The 26,725-nt window shown below is 37.7% G+C and overlaps 1 protein-coding gene across 4 annotated transcripts in view; it reads left to right on the top strand.

Moving 5' to 3' along the window:
• The window catches only part of fras1 (Fraser extracellular matrix complex subunit 1), a 257,678-nt gene that overhangs the window by 91,064 nt on the left and 139,889 nt on the right, over window positions 1-26,725 (top strand). For all 4 annotated transcript variants that reach the window (XR_004223099.1, XR_004223098.1, XM_031903422.1 and 1 more), the window contains exons 5-11: window positions 7,645-7,804; window positions 9,638-9,771; window positions 11,588-11,671; window positions 16,179-16,280; window positions 17,424-17,615; window positions 23,273-23,362; window positions 24,000-24,038. Coding sequence is in view for 2 of the 4 variants with exons in the window: in XM_031903422.1 (XP_031759282.1) it covers window positions 7,645-7,804; window positions 9,638-9,771; window positions 11,588-11,671; window positions 16,179-16,280; window positions 17,424-17,615; window positions 23,273-23,362; window positions 24,000-24,038 (801 nt within the window). In the remaining 2 variants the exon portion in view is untranslated. The remainder of the gene's footprint in view (window positions 1-7,644; window positions 7,805-9,637; window positions 9,772-11,587; window positions 11,672-16,178; window positions 16,281-17,423; window positions 17,616-23,272; window positions 23,363-23,999; window positions 24,039-26,725) is intronic.

The raw sequence follows: 26,725 nt of genomic DNA, 5'->3' as shown, positions 1-26,725 counted from the left end.
TCTATAAGAAATGATGAAGTAGAATCTGGAAAAGAGTAATGCCTACCTAGCGGATTCAATCAGAAGAAATATATTCTAAATTTTTATGATCCGTGAGTATAGTGACTGGCTCTACATTTTCTCTAACTTTCTTTACTTGGTGAATATGTTCTGCTAGATAGGAAGAAAACACCAGGATGTCATCTAGGTACACTAAGGGGCAGGACTGAAATATGTCACAGAAAAAGTCATCTATGAAATCTTGGAAGATAGCAGGAGCATTGCACAACCCAAATGGAATTATGAACAAGGTATTCATGCCATTATGGGTATTGAATGCAGTCTTCCACTCGTCTCCCTTGACAGATGCCTATTAGATTGTTTGCACCCCGGAGATCAAGCTTGGAGAAAGTCTTAGCTTCCTTAAGTCTATCGAACAACTCAGGGATAAGTGGAAGAGGGTAGTGATTCTTCACTATCATTTTGTTCAGGCCATTCTAGTCGAACTGCTGTCCTTCTTTTGTACATAGAAAAGACCATCCTTGCTGGAGAAGTGGACTTCCTAATAAAATCTCCGGAAATTCTGGGATGGACAAAGGGTAGAGTCTACCTATTAGAAGAATAGTGCTGGGAATGAGATCAATGAGGCAATCTTACGGCCTGTGCGGAGGAAGAGTCTCAGCTTTATTCTTCCCAAATATGTCAGAAAATTCAACATACAATTTTGGCAGAAGAGAAGGCTCTTAAGTAACAGATGAGACATGCATTGACTTGTTTACTCAGGTAAACAAGAGAGTGACAGAAGGATCTCCAAGCTGTGAGTTGACCAGAAATCCAATCGATAGCAGGATTATGTTGTTTTAACCAAGGTAGAATGAAAATGACTGGAGGGGCAGCACACTTAATGATCAAGAAGGAAATTTCTTTGTAATGTAACTGAAGGGAACCTGCAGATCCTAGTGACCCTATTACTCCAGAATCCAGGAAAGCCTGACATGGGAAGGAAGAAAAGGAAATGGTAGCTGGAACAAAAATTCTCGAAAACAGACTATCTGGGAGTGAATCAACTCTGCCTAGAGGAGACTCCCTACTCACTCCTAGGCGGGAACATTTCCCTGGTGCATAGGTCTCACAGGACAAGACTTCAGGAGATGACCACTTGGCCCACAGTATAAGCAGAGACCAGAAACCCTCCTGCACGTTCTTTACTCCAAAGACAGATGGGTCCTAACTGCATGGGCTCATCAGTCTGTGTACATGGAATTAAAGGATGCTCAGACACAGCAGGGGTTGAACTACAAGTTTCCGAGCGCGGGACTTCCAAGATTGTCTCTCCTTTAAGATTTAAGATCTCCTTGAAGATCTGGGGGAAACCATCTGGCTTCCACAGTTCAGTTATTTAATAAATCTTCCTCTGTATTTATAAAGGTCAAGTGAATTAAAGTGAAGTGAATTAATTTTTGTGTTTTTTTTTTCTGTGTTGTCACGAAAAAGCTGCTTACTGTGTTTCAATTCATGAAAAAATAAAGAAACATGGTAAATGGCTCTTTTTGGAACATTAAACCTTAACTCAATAGAGGCTGGCCAGCACCTTCATTTCTGATTAGCTCAGTTGACTGCAGCTTGGCTGGGAGTTTCTGCTAACATCTGGACAGTTCCCAACCACATTTCCTATTATACTGCATTAGTTATGTGCTATCATGCACAGGCAATATGCACTTTTGTATGAAGAATAGCTTGTGTTTACAATTTGTAATATATTCTTCTGCAGTCTATCAGCAGAACTTGACATCTGTTAACAATTTGTTATTTGCTCAGGAGGAATTATTGTGAAAAAGATAAAACTGTTGCAATAGCAGGAGCTTTGCATTATACATTGGTGCCTCAGGCAGGTGCAAAGAAAGGATCAGACAAGACAGATAAGTAAATTTCTGTAAATCTAGCTAAGAAATCACATAAGGGTTGTCAAAGCGCGTGATTAGAGTTCTGGCTGAAGACAACATTTATTCATTTAATTTTTAAAATGTGTTTATGAGTGTGCTCATACTGCTTGAGTTAAGCCTTCTCCATTGACACCATCCATATAGGACTATAGGTTTTTGACCTGCTGATGATGTTGTTTAACTAGTGTCGTGAAGACAGGGTAAGCAAGATAGACTGTCATAAGAAGAACTGCAAAGACCCTTTCTACCAATAAATAGGACATATTTTTTATATATAATTTGTAAAGACATTTATTATTAAATGTAGATCTGGCTTGACCAAAATGTTACTAGTTTTGTTATAAAAGTTTCCAAAAAAACATAATTATAGATGCAATAAAATTCACCAATGAGAATTTTACTGATAAAAAAAATTATAAATGCAAAAGAATTGACCAGTGAGAATGCTGATTCCCAGCACTATGTCAGCCATCTTGCTGTTATCTTATATATAGAGATAATTATAACACAAACTTGTTCAGTGCTTCACACCTGTGCTTACAGGAGAAGGAAACGCTAAGTCACTTGGGGGTGCCAAAATTTTAGGCACCCCCAGTGACTTTAATCGCTTATCTTTTACCCTGGGCTGGTTCTCCTGTTAGGAGAAAACTGCACCAGCCCGGGGTAGCTGCAGCGACTGTCTCCTGTTCCTTCTTCCGTCTTCACGCGCTTGCGCATGCGCAGTAGAGTGAAAAGCTGAACTTAAACAAAAAAGTTGTTTTTTTCTACTGTGCATGCGCCAGCCCAGGGATTCCGAAGACAGAAGAAAGAAGGAAGAGGAAACATTCGCTGCAGGTAAAAGATAAGCAATTAAAGTCACAGGGGGGGAGTTAACATTTTGGCACCCCCGAGTGACTTAGCCATTCCTTCTCCTTTAATGCTTCCAACAGGGCGCAAGATTTACACTGATCAGCTGGGATTCTTATTGGAGGATTTTTCACATTTTAAAGCAGTTTTTGGCTGTGGAGATTTGTGGAAAACTTTAGGATAAGTTTTGCTGTGCAATATTGTTGGTTAGCAACAACTGGGTAAAGTTTGGTTGAGCAGTGCAGCAGGGTTTACATCCCCTTTAAATTAGTTGGTTTCCCCCTGTAGTTTTGCACCTGAATTGCAGCTGGCTGTGTGCCCGATTAAATTGTAGCTTTAAATTTCAGATTTCATTCTGTTAGCAAATTTAAGGTACCCATACACCTTCAGATCTGCTCGCTTGGCGACGTCGCCAAGCGAGAGGATCTTCTCCCGATATCCCCCACCTACGGGTGGGCGATATCGGGAGAATCCAGGCTAATTCGATCGTTTTGCCCTGGGGCCAAACAATCAAATTATAATGATGGGTATAGGCAAAGTCGGTCCGGGGATTTTTTAACCTGCCCGATCGATATCTGCCCGATTTCAGGCCAGATATCGGCCGGGCAGGCCCGTCGGTAGTGCCCATACACGGGCCGATTAGCTACCGAATCGGTCTAAGGGACCGATATCGGCAGTTTTAATCGGCCCGTGTATGGGGTCCTTTACTCAGTGAATAATTTTTTGCAAGTTTGCTTCTGTTAAATTTATTTCTGATTTTCAGTACATATGCATGCTTTTTTTAATCTCTTTCCAAAAAATAAATAAATTAATTAAAAGAATTAGTTCTCTGGGAACACCATATAATATTTTTATTGAGCCTTGATTAGCACCACAACAGAACAACTATATCTCACAAAATATGAACTTAAGAAGTAGAGTGGCTGAAGGATAGAGTACAAAGAGTGGTTGTAAATGGAACATTTTCTAATTGGACCAGTGTGGTTAGTGGAGTACCGCAGGGGTCAGTCCTTGGGCCTTTGCTGTTTAACTTGTTTATTAATGACCTGGAGGTGGGCATAGACAGTATTGTTTCTATTTTTGCTGATGACACTAAATTGTGCAAAACTATAAGTTCCATGCAGGATGCTGCCGCTTTGCAGAGCGATTTGACAAAATTAGATAACTGGGCAGCAAACTGGAAAATGAGGTTCAATGTTGATAAGTGCAAAGTTATGCACTTTGGTAGAAATAATATAAACGCAAACTATCTACTGAATGGTAGTGTGTTGGGGGTATCCTTAATGGAGAAGGATCTAGGGGTTTTTGTTGATAACAAGTTGTCTAATTCCAGGCAGTGTCATTCTGTGGCTACTAAAGCAAATAAAGTGCTGTCTTGTATAAAAAAGGGCATTGACTCAAGGGATGAGAACATAATTTTGCCCCTTTATAGGTCCCTGGTAAGGCCTCACCTTGAGTATGCAGTGCAGTTTTGGGCTCCAGTCCTTAAGAAGGATATTAATGAGCTGGAGAGAGTGCAGAGACGTGCAACTAAACTGGTTAAGGGGATGGAAGATTTAAACTATGAGGTTAGACTGTCGAGGTTGGGGTTGTTTTCTCTGGAAAAGAGGCGCTTGCGAGGGGACATGATTACTCTGTACAAGTACATTAGAGGGGATTATAGGCAGTTGGGGGATGTTCTTTTTTCCCATAAAAACAATCAACGCACCAGAGGTCACCCCTTTAGATTAGAGGAACGGAGCTTCCATTTGAAGCAGCGTAGGTGGTTTTTCACGGTGAGGGCAGTGAGGTTATGGAATGCCCTTCCTAGTGATGTGGTAATGGCAGATTCTGTTAATGCCTTTAAGAGGGGCCTGGATGAGTTCTTGATCAATCAGAATATCCAAGGCTATTGTGATACTAATATCTACAGTTAGTACTAGTGGTTGTATTTATAGTTTATGTATGTGAGTGTATAGATTGGTAGGTGTGGGTTAGGTGTGCTGGGTTTACTTGGATGGGTTGAACTTGATGGACACAGGTCTTTTTTCAACCCTATGTAACTATGTAACTATAAGACTGTATCTCTAGAAATTCTAATTTATTAAAGGAGAACTGAACCTTAAAAATAAATATGTGTAGAAATGCCTAGGGCACAGAGCTACATTTGTAATTATTCGTTCGTATATACACCCCGAGCACTGGGGACTGGACAGGCCTGAAATTCTGAATCTCCCGTGCCCAGTCCTCAGTGCTACTGGTTGTCTGTATGAATTAATGAGCAGCTATACCACAGGGCATTCGGGTGGGGGAGACAGGTTTGAGGAACACAGAAGGCGGCAGGCCTAGGGGTGCAAGATTTTGAAATCCAGCTCTGAATGTCTGCAACACTTACATGCTAAATGTGCTCTGGGCAGCTGGTGAGAAGTAAAACTTTAGCATTATAGCAAATTATCAAGCAGAAAATTAGATTTGGCTGTAATTTCTGACGCTAATTGCACTGGTTTCAGAACTGTCAAGCACTAATAATCTATATTGTTTACTAATCAGCCTTATGTTGTGACATTTATATTCTATATATACAGTATATTGTGAGTCAGTCCCTAAGCTCAGTAACTGAAAGCAGCACAGAGCATGTGCAGTGAATCAGCAGAAAAGTAGATGGGGAGGTATGGGGGGCATCTTTGGAGGCACAGATCTTCCCTGCTAAAGAACTGTGGTTGCCTTGTGCTGGTACAGAAGCCCAAAACATAATGTACAACATTTGTAGCCTACTTCTTTAGTTAAAGGAAAAGTAACACTAAAATTTTCTAAGTAAAAAAGCTATTCTACCCTGCACCAATAACTGCCCTATCCTGCAAACCACTTAGTATTTTAAATGCTTTAATAGGAAATACCTGCTAAAACTTGGCTTCCTGTCAATTGAACTACGGTGATACGGCGAAGCAAGAAGCAGCATCCACTATGCGACCGATAGATTGATCGAGCCTAGCCTTCCTACTAAGTGGTCTGCAGGATAGGGCAGTTATTGGTGCAGGGTAGAATAGCTTTTTTACTTAAAAAATGTTAGTGTTACTTTTCCTTTAAGCTTTATTTCTCTTTTAAGTAATGTGCATTTAGTGCCATTATTCCTTTCAGTAATATACTTCAGCTATTAGAGTTGTTAGAGTTTAAGGGCATGTCACAGTTGATTGTAGCTCTGTCTTGCTAAATGTTTACAGTCTTGGCTGTCTCTTGTTATGAATACACTAAGAGTTTATTGAGGCGTAATTTTTGTTACCACATGAGAAATTGTGTCAGGGCAGTTTACCTTTATGGTTTTTGCTTGACCTGGCTTCAGCTTAACATTTTGGCCCAGAAGCTGTGAACCTGGAAACTTGGCATAGTGTGTGTGCAGCTGCCACATTCAGCTCAGGGAGATGGGCTTAATCACCACTGTGGAGGTTCTCTCTGTGTTCCTACAGTCCCTGTGTTGCAGTTTTAAAAAGTCACTACATGAGGACCATTAATTATCCTTTGAGAAAAAATTATATAGCAAATGTAAAGAATAATTATCCTGCCTGTCAGATATGCGCAAATGGTGAAAGTAAAAGCTTTCAGATGCCATTTTCAGATGAAATATAGGGGCAGATTTCTGCATTCCTGTGGGATTTTTAGAAATAAATGTATCAAATGGTGAGTCCTAACTTTCACCCACTGATAAATACACCTAAAAATCCCATAGGAATCGTATGAAAGTGGGTGAGTTTTTTCGTGGGACACACTAATCTCAAATTTTGATAAATCTGCCACTAAATTATATTTCAGCCACTGGCAACTTTTTAGGGGCTTAACTTTCTTAAACTGGCCACATATGTAGAGCATGCACACCACACTTGTCTATTTCAGCAAAATTGAAAGAATATTAAAAGAAAACCTCTCACGAATTGAAAAAAAGGAACATTTTCGAAATGAAAGAAGATAAAGCTCAATATAAGCTTCCAATATGCATTAATTAAAAAAAATCAATGGATGGTAGGAAAGAAAAGAATGGTAGGAAGGGAAAGAAATCTGTTTATCACTTAATATGTTTTGCACTGCATAACTTTTTTTTAGCAATAAAAAAGCAATATTTATCTTGCAGCCAATTCAGGTCCCACAATGTCTTGCATGTGAATTATGCAAAGCACTGATAACATTTAATATCTAAGTTTTTTGCATGACCGATAATCTTTCTATATTTTTAGGACTTTACCAAATAATGTTTCAGTTTGAGATTTGGGCAAATCCAATCATTTGTTTGCAGGATTAGGTCGAATCGGAGTGCCTGGCCAAACAGAATTCAAACTCTTATAACTTTTTTGATTATTTAGTTACTCTAGACCAGCTGACAATTCATAATATGGGGAGAGGAGCCTGCAAAAAAGATTTTTGTTTTGTTTGTTTTTTTCCCCCTTGGTGTTGCTAATTTGCATATGCAAATTGAGATTAATATGGTTCTTTTGTGGTGGGGTTGGTGTACACCTAAATTCTAATATTGTAAATTGCAATAGAATTGAGAGCCACATTATACGTTGACTACAGCTGGGTTATTACATATATCAAACCACTGAGCTTATGGGTTTGTGATAATCTTAATAAAAATCTTTAAAAAAATGAAATGTCTCCTACTTATCACAGTTTCTAATATGGCACAATTGTGTTGCCAATGTTATGCCTTATAAAGAACGTCCATAATAGTGTTCATGGGCATGTAGCATGACTGGCCATATCTTTTTCGGCTCCCATCACTATGATTATCCCCAAGATTATCTGTTTCACAAACATTAGCCATTGCACATGGGTTCTCTTCTCTTTTGTGTCTCAAAGAATTTGGATCAAAATTTGTTTGATTTTTATAAATATCTTTATTTTATAGCATGGAACCCAGTGGGAGGACTCTGAATGCACAATATGCTCATGTTGGAACAGCAAAGTAAGCTGTACTTCGAAGCCTTGCCCTAACCTGAGATGTAGGAAGTGGGAAAATGAGCATGTCGCACCAGGAGAATGCTGCCCGGTATGTGTGGGAACCGGAGGTGAGTACCATTGTAAAGTCAGTATTACACACTCAAACCCTTCTGAATGTTCAGTAAAAAACAAATTGCCCTTGACTTGTGGTTATGGACCATCTCTCTGGCAAGTAATCTTCTCCGAATGCTTTCCTACCGATAGTGTAAATCACCAGTAGGAAAACATATGCATCCCTTCAGCTTCCTGAAAGTCACCTGAAGCTTCCTTGCAAGGCGACTTCAGAAAGCCAAAACGACACTTATGTTTTCCTACCGGTGAGCATTCAGAGGGGATTTGTCGCCACCACTAGAGTAGATTAATCACTGACCTTACATTTGCTTTAACTAAGCATTCTTTAGACATTGTCCAGAAAAATACACAGAACAGACAGATGCATTTATGCTTGAGTAAGTTACTTGTAATACTGATTGTTTTGGCAGCCTTCAGTAAATATCTCTCCTAGAGATGATCAAAAGGTGGGCTATGCTGTGGCTCTTTTGACGGAAATGTCATTGTGCACTATACACGCTTCATTCTTTCCTGCTTAAGGAAGCATTAATTAATGTTAAACTTACTGCTGCTGAAATAAACGGGTTTTAAAGCAATATAATGATAGCATCCAAAAAGAGGAATTGTTATTTTGAATGATAATGTGAATTAATGTGTCTCTGTAACCCTGAGTTAATGCAGCACTCAGTGTGTGCAATTTGAATAGTTGCAGAGCTATGGAAAACATTTCCCATGAGTAAAATGGAAGCAATTTATAATTTTGCTGACCATTCTGAGTACTTTATGTACTTCAGATGCTTAACAAAATGGAAGTAATCATATTATTTCTTTAAACTGTGCCTCTAAGTGGCATAATTGTCAACATAAAGTTTATCTTCTGAGATCCATGTGACTTTTCTCAATAAAAATCTATATTTTATGAATATAAATAGATGAGTTATCTCTATAAGATATAGCCAAACGAATACCAAATATCTATCACTAATTGAAAGGTCCAACTCATTAATTTTTTTACCTTTTTTTATCTGACAATGTTCTCAGTTGTGTTGACAGGTCTATCTAATTAGTAACACAGGAAAGAGACCAATTGTTCAAATGAGATCCTGAGTCCAATTACATACACTTAGTCTGAAGGCTCTCAATGACATTTTCTATCAACACAGAAGGCAGTGTATTAAATGAAAATGGCTGACTGTGCATTATTTCAAATTGCTTAATAAAATGTTGATTAGAACACTTTGTGCCAGGGGTCCATTGGGTGTTTAAAATTAATTGGCCACATGCTGAGGGGAAAATGATGGTATAAGAGTAGGTACTGCCACTGATTGCAACTTATTGTATTGACCAACAAGGAGTGACAGTCTAGGAATGTGATTTGCAATTTGTTAAAAAAGCATTTTATTAATGTCACATTAGGGGTCATTTACTATGACCCAAGACAAGTGCAATCTCTCTCTAAGGGGGCTACAAGTGTGCCTCTTAGCACTTATACAAAGAGTACTTCTGCTGGGGTCTGGCTGCATTCTGCATCTTATCCAGTGCAAAGTGCAGATTGCAGCAGTAAAAGGCATAGTCAGCCCTGTCCTTATTACCTCACATATTTTTCTTTGTCTACTAGCAATATTCTCCTGCTCTTATAGATAATATCAGCTGAGCACTATCATGTTTTGTTCCATGTTTAGTGGAATGCCTTTGTATTCACATTTTTGAATACTGTCAAGAGTTAAAAATATTCAGTAGGCTCCACTGGTGCTTCTATCACATCTCTGATAACCTCTAACTTTTTTGAAAATACATAAGCTATTATTCTGAAAGGAGTTTTTTATATAATTACTTTCCATTTCATGCAGAGCCTTGTTCTCTTGATGGCAGCATGGTGCTGGATGGAGAGGAGTGGAAGCTGAGCCATTGTTCCAGGTGTTCTTGCAGGAATGGTGTTATCCAATGCTTAACTGCTGATTGTCTGCCTAAAGTGTGTAGAAAGGTGAGGTATACAATGCTTTAAGACTGACTACACAATACTGTGATCACTCCTGTAATTATCCGTGTGTGTCACACTGATGCCACATTTCTTAACAGTTTCAAGGCAGCTTGATTGGGCTTGTCATTTTTTGTGTTTTGAAAAGCAGGATATAGGGATTACAACTGGAAAAAGCTCAGTCATTATTGGGGTTCTTGAAACCATAGTTTACTATGGTTCTGTAAAAAATATTGAGTGAGGCACAAATGTTATACTTGCTTGAGTTTCTAGTGGAAAACAATATTTTGCATTGCTAAGTAAGTCTGTCCCATAATGGGGCCAGGTGGGTTTCTGATGCAGACAGCATATGTTGCAGACATTATTTTTTAACTGTCAGTGTTTTTATTGACCTGATCTTATGTGTCAGCAATGAAACAATCATGCCTGCATGACAAAGAACTAAAAGGAATATGGTCTTATTTACTGAACACACAGAGTCCATTATATTATATAATACATTATAATATTATAATATTATATAATACAGAGTCCATTATATTGTTTATTAGTTATTAGACCCCCTACATTTGCCAAAACAAGTTGGCAAAATTAAGGCAGTGGGAAATTCTACCCTGTTTTGTAGCTATTCTCTTTTATGTATTGGGAGTTATAGCATTGTTGCATATATAACTCTATTAGAAATTGAGGACATTGTTAAATTATATTTCATATACATTTGTTCATTGTTTTGTCTTGTTCTACCTCACTTAAATTCTTATTTTTTTTGTTACACTGTTATCTTCCTTTTTGATTAGGGTGAAGACACACTGGGCTACTAGTAGCAGCTACTTTTTCAAGGCTGCTAAACTCCAGAAAATCCCCTGCCATAGACAATACTGAGAATTGCCTCTGCTAAAACACACGTAGCGACAATTATCAGTAAATGATCAGCATTGTCTTTTTTACTAGCCACAATAAGTAGCTGCTACTAGTAGCTCTGTGTGTTTTCACCCTTAAGATTATAGATTTGGTACCCTTGCTGTAATGTTTACCTAAAATCACCATTAAACACAGAACTGCTATAGTTTTTACAGAGTTACCAGAATGTCAGGAACTGTTCACCTCAATACAGGCACACAACATTGCTAGAACTGTTTTCTAGGTATTCAGAGGTATTCTTCCTTGAAAACACTGTTCATTGTATTACACATTTTTGTTTTCAGATATACTAAAACACTCTGATGATAGTATCCCTTTAAATATAGTCTATTATATACACAGCATGCTCTTATATTATGATAAACAGCTAATAGTAAATTATATTTACACATTTTACTTTTTAAAAATTCTACTTCTATTTTCATCTTGATATTTAGGTTATTGTATATGCTAAATGTTATGGATACTTGATAAATAATTCTATTTTAAGACACTGAAATGTATCCAGACAGTTCATGAACTTTTCTGAGGGTAACAAAGCAAGGGCATGTCTAGCTATAGCACCATGTTAATTGGTAAAACACAAAATAAATGTAACTCCATAAACTGGCCGTCTTATAAGACATGATGGCAGAGACCTGATAGAATAAAGATGAGATGGAAATGAAGATGCACTGGTTTAATACAGTATTTTACTCAGGAGACATTTGTATTACTATTTCAGGATGGCCTTAGGTAAAGTTGGTGACATATGAAGCTTGGAATTTTTAGTGCCTTAAACAGTTTAGTCTTATCTGTCTGTCTAAACTGGCCATCTAATCATTTGTTGATTCAAAAATTGTTTTTTTTTTACTCTTCTTTCTTCCTAAATCCTTGTGACAACCGACTTAATATTTGTCAGGATGAAACCTTGGCCATTGTTCCAGGAAAGTGTTGTCCCGAGTGCCTTCCAAAATCCTGTCACGTTGGAGAAAAAACATATGAGGTAATGTCTTTGTGAAGTAATTACCTTATTCATTATAGCAACACTGTACTGCGTGTCCCTCTGCCTTTCCTGATGTCACAGTTACAACGCTTCAAATAAGTGTTGTGCCCATTTGCATCTGCTCTTCCCAGCTCAACGGAGTGCACAGTGAAACTGTGCCCTTAGCATATTGGATGAAAGCCACAAGTTGCAGAAACAGTGAGTTTTGACCCATTCTGCAGCTGTATCTTGTGGTGCATTGTCCATGAAATTCCTATTTTGATATTTTCAACCAGCTGCTTCTCGTTTACTACAACTTCCATAATGCTATTAACAAACATTTCACAAGTGGAGCTTAATATGTTACTTTGCCTCACATATGCTTTTGTGATTCAATGGCTGGCCACTATTAGCTAAAAGAATAAGGACTTTGAAAGAATGTGGATTAGTTGGCAAACTACAGGAATGTAGTGGGGGTAAAGGAAATTTAGAGTGCCCTTAATCTCTGAATGCCTCTCCATGTTTTGCTGATAAAGGTCCTATTTCCCACTTCTTCTCTCCTTTGGAAAATGTTTAATAAATGTTTTTTTTCTGCTCCAGTGAATGTTCTGTGCACAAAACCCAAAATGTTTATTAAGAACTCCACCAGATTCATTGTTGGCAATAAAATTAGTGTTGCATTAACTTTACTAACATTTTAAGAAAAGACATTCAGGGAAGCCAGTTGCATTGCTTGACAACAGAGATGGACAAATAGTCTGTAAAACTTTAATACACAAATATCTCTGCTGAATTGTAACAAGCATATTTTTTATAGCGCTGACTATATATGATATGTTTGTTTACTTTATTAGAGGCCAAAAGCCTAGTGCTTTTAAATAGGTCATAGAACTCCGAGGAACTCCAGTAAGTCATGTGAGAGAAATCACATCACTATGCACTGATTATAAGGATATAATTTACAAGATATTCATTGCTCTTGAGTATTATACCTTTACATTACTTTACCTACTTATGGGGAAGCTTGTTGTCACAGTTTTTATTAAAGTAGAAATATGTCCCATTCTCTTTTTTAAGTAAAATAAGGAATACATAGTGGATATTTTTCCCTTTAAGTACAGAAGTAAGATAGCATCCAACCATGCATTTTGTCTCAGAGTAGGACACCTCTTTAATTTAATATAATATGACTTTCAAACCTTTTAGCACTCTTTTCAATATTTATTAAAGAAGTTTAAAATGTTCAAAAGATGATAGAATGCCCAAAGGAGAATTATGATATGCTGCCCCATTGATCAAAGAATGGGGAATAGTACTGCAGGAAGACAATTAATTTATTCTATGAATGTGTGACGGCATGTTTTATCTTCTGGCTTATTTCACAAATTCTAAAATAGCAGTTGTCTTTGGTTGTGTAATTTTCAACATGTCAATGAATAAAATTTTCCATTTGTCAGTCTAAACTTTATTGCAAGTCTCTGATCCAGGAACTGGAAGGAGCTTCCCAACTGCTAAAATTTAAAATATTATCTGAACACAGGTATGGGATCCCTTATCCAGAAACCCGTTATTCAGAAACCTCCGAATTACGGAAAGCCTGTCTCCCATAGACTCCATTTTAATCAAATAATTCACAATTTTAAAACTGATTTCCTTTTTCTCTGTAATAATAAAACAGTACCTTGTAATTGATCCCAACTAAGATATAATTACCCCTTATTGGATGCAAAACAATCCTGTTGGGTTTAATGTTTTATTTTTTAGTAGACTTAAGGTATTACGGAAAGGCCCCTTAACCGGAATACCCTTTTAAAATTCAAAAAGTAATTTATTTGGACAAAAAGGATAGCCACGGTCCTACTTACTCATAGGCTACAGCCACACTAGGCTGATTCCTGGTCTGCAGATCAATGCAAGCCATTAATCAGCCCCTACACTTGCCTCAGCCTTCTGCACTGACTGCACCTTGAGCCCCTGCATAGGACCAGATGCAGGCACAGAAAGCATTTTTGGTGCCAAAATGCATACTCGCATGTTTCGGCACAAAAATCCACTCTTTGTGCCAGCAACCAGATGGACACAGTGGCTACAGGTGGAATCACAATGGTAGGCTGATGCAAGTGTAGTGGCTCAATCTTGTCCTGTATTTATCCAGAATCATCCTGGTGTAGCAGTAACCTTTGGGATTGTATTAGGGCTACACCACAAGGGCAGTGTTAAATATCTGCACTCTGGATCTAAAATGTGATGCTACTGGCCTCAGATAGATTGTGACATCTAGATTGTTAAGTAGTTCTCTACGCTAGTCCCTGTGAACTAGGAATGTGCGTTCATGTGGGATGTGCTGTGGGATGCATCATGTGAAGCGCTAAGCATAATAAAATGTTTCTGTATGGTGTAAAAGAGTTCTTCTGCACTGATGACTTCTTGGCATTTGCCATCGTTAAAGCTATTTATTTAAAATATATTAAAAGACAACAATATTTAGTTCATTTTAAAGAAGAAGCAAATTTGCAACTAATTTGTACTAGTCTTGGCTTTAATTAATAATTATTATTTTTGTCTTTTTATTTTGAGCATATATACATGCTGCCCCTTTTAAAGGAAATCTATAACTGCAAAAGGCTGAACTTTTCAAAAGCACTGCTATAACCTTGGGCAAGACGCATGAGCAGGTCTATTGAACACAGATGTGGATCTGCAGCAAGTTTAAACTACTCTCTGCCCAGAATAAAATACAGAAGTAACATCATCAATATAAAACTAGAATTTATATTATTGGAAGGCAAGCTAATGGTATGAAGGGAGGTGAAAAGTCTGTCTAATAGTTAGGCCTAATAAGTATTCTTATTTGTCCTAAACCTTGAGCCGCAGATCCACATGCCTGCATACTCTCCATACCTGGATTTAACTACTTCCCCAATATATGCATTTATTGGAAGGTATCTGACCTGCCTACCCTGGACTCTAGCAGACCCCAACTGCTACAAGTTGGATGTAATTGCTTGCATGGTTACCCAGAAACCACACCTACTGGTTTCTTATCAAAATATATATATATATAGTCATGTGTAGTCATATATATGTGTGTATTACATTACATGATAAATATATACTGTATTAAAAACAAAATATATTTAATTTATGTTTCAATCTGGGAATTTTGCAGTGACATTCAAGAGAGGACTTGAGCATTACCCTGTTTAACTGTTTTCTGGAACAATGTACATAATGATAATATTAAATATTTCAAACATTAACATATTTCTGCAATAACATGATATAATAGTATATTATGCCATAACTTTTCAAAGAAGTAATGTGATACATTATACCTTGATTATTCAAGGGAGAAACCTGATCATAAACTTGATCTTTCTCACAAGGTTAATGACACGTATGCCTTATTTTCTGAAATAATTTACCATTGCCATAAATTGTGAAATACGAACTTTCTATGAATCAGGGTCTTGTTTTATGACCTCTTTTATAAAGCATGTGTTCTGGCCTCCATTGCTATTTGTGTACAGGAAATCCTCCCTGGAGCCCAGATGGCTCTGTCTGTGAATATGCCGATCTGACAGATGCACCTGTGCTGCTGATTAATCCATCTGTGCCCTGTGTGGATAGATAGAAACATTTTGCTTTAGGTTGATTTAACATCTATTACAAGCAAGGAGGTGACTACCTCAGTGCTCATGGGCCACAGCTAGATAGATAGAAATTAAAATAGCAATCGCAAGCAATGAATAGATTTAGTAGGGACCTTTTTCCTGATTAAAGTTCATTAAAGTTCTTTAAAATCTGCTCTGGATGCAAGATCAGCAGTAGAATCTGGGCTTCACAAGTGATTTTAGGGAGCTCTACAGTAAATTGTGAGTAGGGTACATTGGGCAAGCATTCCTTTTTACAGGATTAACCTTAGTAAATGGATTTACATGATTTTTACAGTGTACTTTTTATTTCTAAATTACACTGTTTACACAGCAAATAATTTACTCTACCATTTAAAATTTTGTTCTTGAACCAACAAATGTATTTTTTTTTAGTTGTAATATTGGTGTGTAGGCAGCCATCTCAGTTCATTGTGCCTGATTCTGAGCTTTCAGAAGGAGCCAGCACTACACATTATAACTGCTTTCAGATAACCTATTGTTTCTCCTACTCCATGTAACTGGAGGAGTCTCAAGCCAGACTTGGATTTCTTACAATTGACTGCTACTTGAGAGCTACTTTCCTATTGTTTTGCTGATCGGCTGCTCGGGGGGCTGGTATCACTCCAACTTGCAGCACAGCAGTAAAGTGTGACTGAAGTTTTCAGAGCACAGATCACATGGCTATAGCACCCTGGGAAATGAAGAATATGGCTAGCCCCATGTGAAATTTCCAAATTATATAGAAAAATTCTGTTAGTGTTTTTTTTAAATTTCTGCTTGAAAAGCTTTATTGACTGATGCGTTTTTAAACAAAAACATGTTTTTCCATGACAGTATTCCTTTAATGTTTTTGTGTTTATTTCTTTGAGCAGCATGGGGTACAATGGAAAAGAAATCTGTGCACTACTTGTATATGTGACAAAGGAATTGTGAATTGTCACACAAAAACCTGCTACCCAGTGACTTGTGACAAGGTAATGTATCTGTTCAATAAACATCCAAAGGGATGGGGTTGGTGGGAAAGTAAGCAGTTTAACCCTTTCACTGCCAGTAGTTTTGGTCAAAGCGGAACTTGTATTGCCAGACAGTTTTTGAACATTTTGCACTGTTTCACTTTAGGGGCCTTTCCTCGGAGGGACTTTAAGTTTACCCAGGAAAACAATATATCGTTTTTTCAGGACAACCTAAGCTTTCAAAATATGATAGAACTTTTTTGTAATTTCAATTCTGTAACAAGATATAGGCTTCTAAATGTCTAAAAATGAAAAAAAAAATCTAATTTTCCATAATATAAACACACATGCCGCCGCTGCAGAGAGTATGCTTTATCTGCCAATGATGTACGAGACACGTTGTTGGCGGATAAAGCCTTTTTCTGCCACAACGTATGCCATATGTCGGTGGCAGAAATAGTGTTAATCAACTGCTTTTGGAACAGATAGCCAATAAATGTTATCTCTGGTAACACCAATTCCCAGATTAGTTAGCTGAGGGATGCTGTGACAGCTCTGTAACTAAGTGCCACTGGTACTTATGCCTGTTTTGGGATACTGTTCCCAAAATTTTTTATTCCCCAAGGGAAAGTAATCCACATCTAACTAAAGGATGTTCTGTGTTATAGACATGAACTAAAAGAACAAGAGGAGAAAGCAGCTCTTTTACGTAGCATCCTTTTCCAGACATTAAACACTTTTTTTCAAACTGTCAAATATAAGCTTCTAATAATTAAAGGCACTAAGTTTGTCCATAGCAACCAATAAGATACTTGCTTTTAAACAGGTGACCAGTAAATGTTACCTGCTGATTGGTTGCTATGGATAACTGCTCCTGGCCAAACTTAGTGCCTTTTATTACAAAACCCCATAGATTCCTTGTAGCCTTTACTGTACCAAAGGGAAGTATGTATCTCTACATACATTGGTGCTACCACTAGCATTTTTCCAGTAATAGAAGTTTGGCAGGGGCTTCTGGGATTTGAGGTTCCTATACAACCAGGGATGCACGTTTCCCATTGCTTATCTGTGTACTGTGGGTCAAATAACAGCATACATGGTATTGTACTTGTATCAGATAAACTATAATGAATCAAGCAAGAGATTTGTCTTTTTTCTCATCAGGGCCAGACAAAGATAAAGCGTGATGGCAAGTGCTGTGAGCAGTGTGTGCCATCCAAAGGAAGCTGCCTGTATGAGGGCTCAGTGCGGTATCATGGTGATCTGTGGAATGGAAGTTCTTGTAATTTCTGCCTGTGTGACCAAGGGAAAGTCAGCTGCCACAAAGCCCAGTGTGCCAAAGTGGAATGCTCATGGGTAAGGGTGCTGATTAAAATAGCAGTGCAGCCAATTCCACTGTAATAATGCCGACTTACATATCTCACAATGAACTAGTACATTTTAGGAGTAATTTTTTTAAATGGCCAGTACAGAGGAAAGGTTTTGTTCTTTCAGTTTGAGAACACGTCTATAGGCAAACTAGATAGACTTTTCTGTCTTTTGATGTCATGACTTTACCTTTGTTTATCATTCTCCAAGTGACTAAATGGAACAGAAATGCTAATCTTCACAGTTGCAAATAGCAACCTGTCATTTCTTTGCTTTATTTTTTAATTTATAGTAGACTGGTAGTAGCTGGGTATATAAAATGCACCTTAGGACCCATAAGCAGAGCACATATACCTGTTCCCGGTGTATAAATAGGCACACTTCTGCACCTAATGCTATGGTTACTTGTAAATGAACCTTTAAATGTTAGCATTGTTGATGTTATGCCCTCAAAGAGAATAAATGTAAACATTAAAAGGAATATTATACTGGGAATGTTCATACACATCTTTCACTATCTCCTAAAAGTCAAACACCTATATGTAGTAAAAGGCACTAAGTTTGCCCAGGACAGGGAACCAGAGCAACCAATAAGATATTTGTTTTTAAAAAGGTGATCAGTAAATCTTTCCTGCTGATTGGTTGCTATGGGTTACTGATCCTGGGCAAACTTAGTGTCTTTAATTATATAATCCCAAAATAACCCCATCAGGCAAACTGCTTTGCAGTTATTTCAGTTACTGCTATACTGACAAATAGACAAATAGTGCTATTCCTTTATTCATGCAGTTCGAAAGCCTATTTATTTCTGTGACTGTGTAGCTGGACAGATGACAGCATACCAAACGGACATAGCTTTGCTTAGCTGCAAAAATTCTATCCACTTAATACTGCATAGCTAAGATAACATGCTGCCAGATCTTTTCCTGTAACTCTTTTTCTGTAACACTCAAATAAGAACTTTGATTCGTCAAAGATTTATTATGACAAATGTTTGGGTATTTTTATAACATACTTTCATCCAGCTGTCGTGAATACTTTTCTATTAATATTTAGTGAATAAACCATACTTCAGCATGCGACAGGTAGTTCTCACTTTGTCATCTGCATTTATGTCACACAGTGAAAGAATTATTCATCTTGCTTCCACATTATGCTTGGATGTATCACATGTGACGGAAACAGAGCATTATTCATAATTTTTAACATTTAACATACCTGTATAGTAAATGTTTAGATCAAGCTCCTGAATAAACATGTGGCAGATGTACAAAAAATTTGATACTAAAGGTTTCCCAGCAGTTGCGTTTTAGCCTACAACATAGCATACAATGTAAATTGTTGTTTTTTTTTTTTTTTTTTTAACAAATCACTATGTTTTTCATCCCAACAGATTTTTTCTCCAGAATTCCCGAATAAAATTGTAGGTGCTTCAACTTTCTTGCGAGGCAGCTATACATGTTCTAGTTAAAAGCGTGAACTTTTTGTAAAATGTATATATTGTGTCACTTGTGTTTTGTGTTACTGCCTCAGCCTTCAGTCTGTAACAGATATTAGCACAAACTGTTAGTGGAATCCTAAAATTTCCACCACATCCAAGTTCTCCTTAATTCCCAGCTGCCACTTGCAGGTTGTATCAAAACTTGCTGCTGACTTTAATATGTGCACTGGAGGAGAGGCAAGTCGCGTAACTAGAGTTTGCAGGGCCCCCCTGCAGAGGAACTTTCAGTGGCCCCCTACAAAGAACTTTTGATGCCCCCACGGGCTCATTCTCTTCCCCATCCCTTCCCTTGCAATCTCCCTGTTGGGCTTGCTCGCTCCCTCCCAGTCCCACCCGCTCAGTCGCTTACTTCCTCCCAGTCCCTCTGCCTGCTCATTTGCTCCGTCCCTCCCACCCACCCGCCCATCCAGTCACCCACCCGCCCATCCAGTCACCCACCCGCCCATCCAGTCACCCACCCAGTCCCACCCACTCGCTCGCTCGCTCACTCTCTCATTTCCTCCCAGTCCCTCTGCGCGCTTCCTCCCTCCACCCGCTCCAGTGATGCGCCACGTGATCCAGAGGTGGCAGCTGGCGATTTAAGAGGTGAGGCCCCCTCAGATCTCCTCAGCAGTGGGGGCCCTTCAGGACTCAGGGCCTCTGCATTGCTGGGTCTGAGGGGGCCCTACTTACGCCACTGGGGATCATATAATAACCTCTCTAATGCTTTATTTACCAGTAAATCCTTTGAACTGACACAAGGGCACCCACTCCAGGAGAAAAGAGGTTCTGTTTTTTACTGTGAGAGCTGTGAACCTCTTACTGACTGATACATTAGATAGCTTCAAGAAGGGGTTGGATGACTTTTTAGCAAGTGAGGAAATACAGGGTTATGGGAGATAGCTCTTAGTACAAGTTGATCCAAGGACTGGTCCAATTGCCATCTTTGATTTTTCCCCCTCTGCTGCAAATTATAGAGGCTTTAGGTGCCTTTTTCTGGATCAGCTAGCAGTTATATATTGGGCATTAAGGTTGAAATTGATGGACGTATGTCTTTTTTCAGCCTAACTTATTATGTTACTATGTTACATGTGTCATTCATCAATGCATGCTGAGCACTGCCCCATTTTGTAAGTAGCATGTCTGAGTTTTAGGGCTGAAACTAGGTGTAGACAGAAGAGGCACCTGCCTAGGGTGCAACAGTGGGTGGGCACAAGGCAGGTACCTCTTCTTACCCCTATTTCTGAGCCCTTTACCCCCACCTCACACGCCCCACCAGCGTCCCCTGCAGCCCCCCCCCCCATCAGTGTGCGTGCATAAATGTACTTGTGTGTGCACCCACGGGAGGGGGCGGCCCAAGCGGGCTGGGTTGCCTAGGCAACCCAGCCGGCTTGGCCCGGCACTGCTGCGTGCATATACTTTTAGTGTAAACACTCGTTTTTTTCCATTTTAGTAATTTGTACTTGCGCTTGTGAACAGAAATTTATAGGTTTATATTTATATCTGGCAGTTCAGAAAGTGTTTATGCACCTTTTCTATATAAGCCAAACTGAATCAGCTCATGTCAAAGGGGGGGAATATATTTTCCCTTAATTTTTCCCAACTGGGCCCAGTATACCTTCTGCTCTCTCCCCAGCAGTCTCAAGGTTTGCTTCCTATAAATGAAAGAAGTACTATGGTGTATGGTTCCAACCTCTTGACTGGCCACCCTAAGCTGTAAAAAAAGTGTCATAAGTTGTTAAACAAAATTCTACCCAAATTCTAAAAAAAAACCATTTGGTTGTAAAGTCCGACCAAAGCTAATATTTCTGGGACAGCTTCTTTATTTTCTTGATGTTTTAAGAGCCATTGCTTAGTTCATTCTACAACATAGTACATTTGTGAGAGAAACCATAAACACCTGCCTATCAATTTAGGATTATATCATATGTCAAATCATGTTAAACTGCAGTTAATTTAACCTGCAGAGGAATATGTGTAAGATGAAAGAAAAATAAGGAATTCCTGCAGAGACCTTCGATTAAAGCTTTTCTGCAGGTTCAAATCCCTCAGATCTCTGCAGATAAATGCAGAGTGTAAGAACCAGATGTAAAAAATGTAAGTTCCTGATATAAGTTAATATAATGCTCTGCTTCACGCTTGAAATTATTGCGGTCATATAACTTCCAGGTATGTCACTTCCTACCTTGGGAATGTACAATTCCTTGACTAGGAAACAAGAAAGGAACTTTTTACTTCTAGTATCTTGTTGACTGTACATTGTTGAATGTACATTGTTGACTGAATGAATAGTAATTAATCAGACTACAAAAGGGAACATGGTGTTAATCCACTAAATGGCGATAAAACGAGCGCTATTTATAGCATGCGTTAAAAATGTTATTGCTTCTTATTTTTTGCGACTTAATGCTCTAGAGTCTTGCGACTCTAATGCGCTTAATATGTGTTTGTGAATCACGCGTTAGTATTATTTCTATGCGAGAATTACCGCAATGCAAGGTAAATAACGCATTGCGAAATGACTTTGTTGAATCGGGACTTAATTATCGCATGCTTTTTAACGCAAAAAAGCATGCAATAAGCGTTATCGACCTTTAGTGAATCGGCCCCCATATCTCTAATTCTGAGACACTAACAGTTAACTGTTAAAGGTATGGGACCCCTTATCCGGAAACCCATTATCCAGAAAGTTCTGAATTACGGAAAGGCCATCTCCCATACACTCCATTATAAGCAAATAATTCTAATATTTAAAAAAGATTTCCTTTTTTCCTGTAATAATAAAACTGTACCTTGTACTTGATCCCAGCTAAGATATAATTAATCCATATTGAAGGCAAAACAATCCTATTGGGTTTATTCAATATTTAAATGATTTTTAGCAGACTTAAGTTATGGAGATCCAAAGTACAGAAAGACCCCTTATCCGGAAAACCCCAGGTCCCGAGCATTCTGGATAACAGGTCCCATACCTGTATTATGATTTATTTATAGCCCACTTTCCCTACCTTAAGGCAGCCATACATGGGTAGATAAAAGCTTCCAATGGATTAGCAAATTAGCATCGTATCAGCTTAAGGCCAATTGCAAATTGTACCAGAATAACACTCTCTACATCATACTAAAAGTAAACCCAAAGGTGAACAACCTATCCTATCCTGCCTATCCTTTCTTCTGTACCCTTGTTTGCTAAATTATTGTAAAATCCATGTTCCATATTAACTATAAGGTGCTGCATAATTTGCTGATGCTATATAAGTAGATAATGATGATGCCTTACTCTCATACTTTGTTTCTGATTTTCTTTTTAGCATCCCTAACCCAAGTAGCCACGTACAGAGAGGCAGAAAGAAAGGCAAATAATTCAAACTTTGCCCCCCCCCCCCCAAAAATAACCCCCTGCATATTATTGAACCCATCAAGGTCTAAAATATATTAAACATTATATCAAATGGATTGCACAAGCAAGTGGATCCCAAATTGTTGTTTGTGCATGTGGCAGCCTTTGATTCCAAGCAGCAATTACTTGTGCAGTGGGGATAATGTCACCCTCAAAAGCATCTGAAATTACCCCATTTGCCATTGCCCTTGCATTCTTAATGTTTCTGCATTCAGAGAGAAAAATTATTGTTCTCACAGCTATAAATTTACTGGAAGGAATGCAGTAAAACTTTACTCCATTAAAGGTTTATGTTTTTGCCTGCAAACATCCCCAGAATACCATAAGCATTAATCATTAGGATGAATGTTGGCGAAACACACATGTAAATATGCCATATAGATATATAGCTAAAGAGCCTTCAAAAGGCTATAAGGTTCAGGATGTATTTATGATGGAAGGACTGTTCTCTCTACTCCTCCAAACATTCTTCATGAATAGTATGGAAACACATTACAGAGGCTCATTAACTTCATTTTGTGTCTCCTACCATATTTTAATGTATGTTCCAGTCAAAATCTCTATAGCTTTGTTCTGATAATCGCAAAGATCTAAATGAAGTGCCTCACCAAACCATTTAAAAAGTGTGCATGTAAATACAAAGAGTTAACTTTCATGTAGATGCAAACTGTAGTAAATTGATGTATTTTACATTTAAATAAATACCACAGTCTGACTGCTGTTTGTAGTAACTTCCCATAATATTTACTGTACATTCTCTCTTAGGGAGAAAAGCTAGTTCATTTGGATGGTAAATGTTGTCCTGAATGTATGCCAAGTACAAGCTACTGTATTTATGAAGACCATGGCAATCAGGTAAGAAAGAAAAGAATTAAAACTTAAACTGGGTATATATTCTTTAAACTGAAGAGATTGACACCCATTTTATTTTTTATTTTTTCTGCATAATAAAAGAAAAAGTTAATTCTAAGCAATACACATTAATTAAATTAAATTTTGATTAGATTTGGTTTTAAATTTATTTGTAAATGTATTTAAGGTGTGTTCTCTTGTGTGTCTAAATCCTGAAACAATGTTACAAGCAAGCTGATTAACATTTCTGGTTCTTTGTTGACAAAGCAAGGGATAAACACATTGCTTTCAACAGCAATTTCATTTACATGTAACTATGATACATTTGAATTTAAAAGTTGCTTAGAATTACAATTTCATGATATTTTGGTCACACTTGTGTAGTTCAGTCTGATTTGAATTATTAATAAAATTTAGGGATTTTTCTTTTATCTTTTTTTTTTAAATAAACCACCTCAGTCCAACCAATATGGACTAGCTTATTATGGTAATGTATCTACTATTTAAGTGAGGTGTAGCTTGGCCACAAACAGATGTGTTGGGAATGTGATTTCAAATAAATGAACATGAACCATATTTAAATATTTGCCCAATGTGCAAAGTGTTTTCTTTTCATCAAATATTTTTTTCTGGTTTACAGGATTCTGATTCTGATTTAAGTGGAATTAAACATTTGGTGGTAAGTAACATATTTGTGTACTTTTTACATACATTTTTGCTTGTTAAATAATGCAGTATACCTCATCCACTCTAATTTTCTGGCCTGTTATCTGCATATGACAAAATTTCTTGTTTGTGCATCATATGTCTTGTTAACTGCACTTCTGTCAGTGTACTTACTTTACTTAAATTATGTTTTAACAATGAGAGCTGTGCCAAAAAATCTGACATTTCATTATAAAAAATTTCAGTCAGGCAGTTTTACCAGTTGTGACCTTACTGTCCAACAGCTTGGTCACGTAGGGCACCTTACTGTGTAGTTTTTCTACACATCACTGTTAGTGTGAAGACAATAACTGCAAGAAGAAATATTATTTATGCTGAGTGCATTTTTGGTCTTTTCTATCTCCTCAGGCAGCATGGTTATAAAAAGTAGTATTTAGGCTTCTGGCACATTTTTGAACTCGTATAGAGACAAAAAAATGAATGTAAATTGCATACTACTACATAGACATGAATAAGGATGGAATTGCGTCTATGGTTATGTGAACACTAATTAGTTTCCATTGCTGGCACTATACGGTATAAACAAGTGATGATAATGATGATGATTGTGTGCATGCACCAATGTCCATTCAGTGCACCGTGCCTGATTGTATTAAAGTTGAACTAAAAACAAGAAGGAACTAAAATTCTGTAACTGGATATAAGCCAGGCAAGGAGCCAGACAAGTGGGAGAAAGCAAGTCCCACACAGAAGCAGAAAGAGTAGTTCATTTTTTCTCCATTTACATTGTATCAACATTTTCCTAACTGTCAAGAACCTTTTTGACAGTCAGTGTTAAAAAATCAACACATTAAAGATGATAAATGTATCAATTGTTGTTAGAATGTGCTCAGTTGCAGTAATCTGCTCTCTGGGGAGTTAGAGCCCACCTCTGCTCAACAGCAGCTCTAGGTTCTAATACCCCTTTAATCAATAATCCTCTCAGCAGTTTGCAAGATGGGAGTAAGGATGCCAACAATACTCTCGTTCCAGTGTAGAGTAAAAAACTGTTAAATAATTATTATTTTTACAAAGCTGTAACCAAAATACAGGGGCCTGATGAATCTGCCCTGTAATGATTTCAGGCACAGATCAGTAAAATGTTGATGGTCTTTTCTTAAAGTGGGTGATACCAGTCATATTTCAATAAGTTCTTTGTAGGGTTTCAAGATTCTTTCTAGTAACTCTTATTAACTTGACAGCACAGGAGATTATTGTTCCAAATCCACTTTTTTCTTAGGTCCTTAACAAAATAATAGAATGTTTTGTTAGCATTTGGAAAATAATTGTTAGGGGGTCCCTAAGGTGTGTAATTATTATGTGCTGGGTGGTTGCTGTGCTATCCACAGGGGAGGAAGAGGCATATGGATTTAAGGATGTGGCTAAATATTACTTAATAAACTTCTTTCACACATAAGTGATGGATGATATCCCTGCAGTGAGCACCAACCATTTCGGTATTTGCTCTGCTACATATTTGTATCTATAACTCAGCTAGCTACTGGATCATTAGTACTGCCAGGACAGTAAATAGAAACAAGCTTAAAAAACTTGTTGCATGACAACTTTATGTCACAGGTTGTTGAGGCGCCAACCAGAAACCATGCTATACTGGATCTAGTCATCTCTAATGACCCAGAACTTATAGAAAATATGTAAGTGGTTCAACCCCTGAGTAATAGTGACCATAATTTTATTTAATTTCTTGTTTGGTGCAAAAAACAAATATACACTGGGGCAACAAAGACCCTTTTGGCAGAGAGCCTAGAAATCTTAACAAGCTACACCTGCACTTAGATACAATTGTAACTAATAAGCTAAACAGACTTGCAGCTTGCAGCCTGAACCTTGCAGCTTAAAGGGCAATTTTACCTTTTTAGCAAAACTGTAATAACACGTAAAACGGCCCCAAAACCCCCAGAAATGTGTTCAAACTTTAAATAACCTGCCAAATTTAGTAAAATGGGAGTGGAATTTAGGGGGTGTGGTCGCACTACACACAGCATTTCTTTTTCTCCCTCTTTCCATTTTTCAAATGTTGGGAGGTATGGATATGGAGTTAAGGATTTATTGCATATTAGGACCAGTTAATATGTGTCTTTTCAGCTGTTATTTAACTTCAATTTCTAGAGTTGTCTGGGAATGTTGGCAGCTCATCTGCTTTGCTCTACACACCAGTTACAAGGTTAGGAATCAGAGATAGTTGAAAACCACAGTAATTTGCAATCCGATAACTACTTCAGTCACTGCACAAGCTTTAGGTGTCTATACAGTACAGTATACATAAAAACTAAGGGATGCATCACTCTTTATCTTACATTATATATCAATGTCATACAGCGGAAGACAGGTTCAATCACACACCCTGAGGGCTTATGTTTTTTACATCAAGAGGAAATGTAGCAAACTTGAATGTCTAGGTTTTTTTTTTTTTTAATTTATTCAAAGGATATAGTCAGTATATGCAATGTATGTGTGTGTGTCTCTGTGCTTTGTTTTAGTAGGGTACAAACATATAATCGTATAATGGCAGAATACACTTTATTTAAGTTAAAAACTTGGGCAATTTTTTACAACACTTTTCGGTATCCGGGATCAATTACAAATGAATCCACTTTACAGTATTATAAAAGTTATCTCATAAGTGTTATTAGTAGGACA

Source organism: Xenopus tropicalis, chromosome 1, assembly GCF_000004195.4.
Source record: "Xenopus tropicalis strain Nigerian chromosome 1, UCB_Xtro_10.0, whole genome shotgun sequence".
In the NCBI taxonomy this organism is placed as follows: Eukaryota; Metazoa; Chordata; class Amphibia; order Anura; family Pipidae; genus Xenopus; species Xenopus tropicalis.
This window is presented reverse-complemented; position numbering and strand designations above follow the sequence as displayed.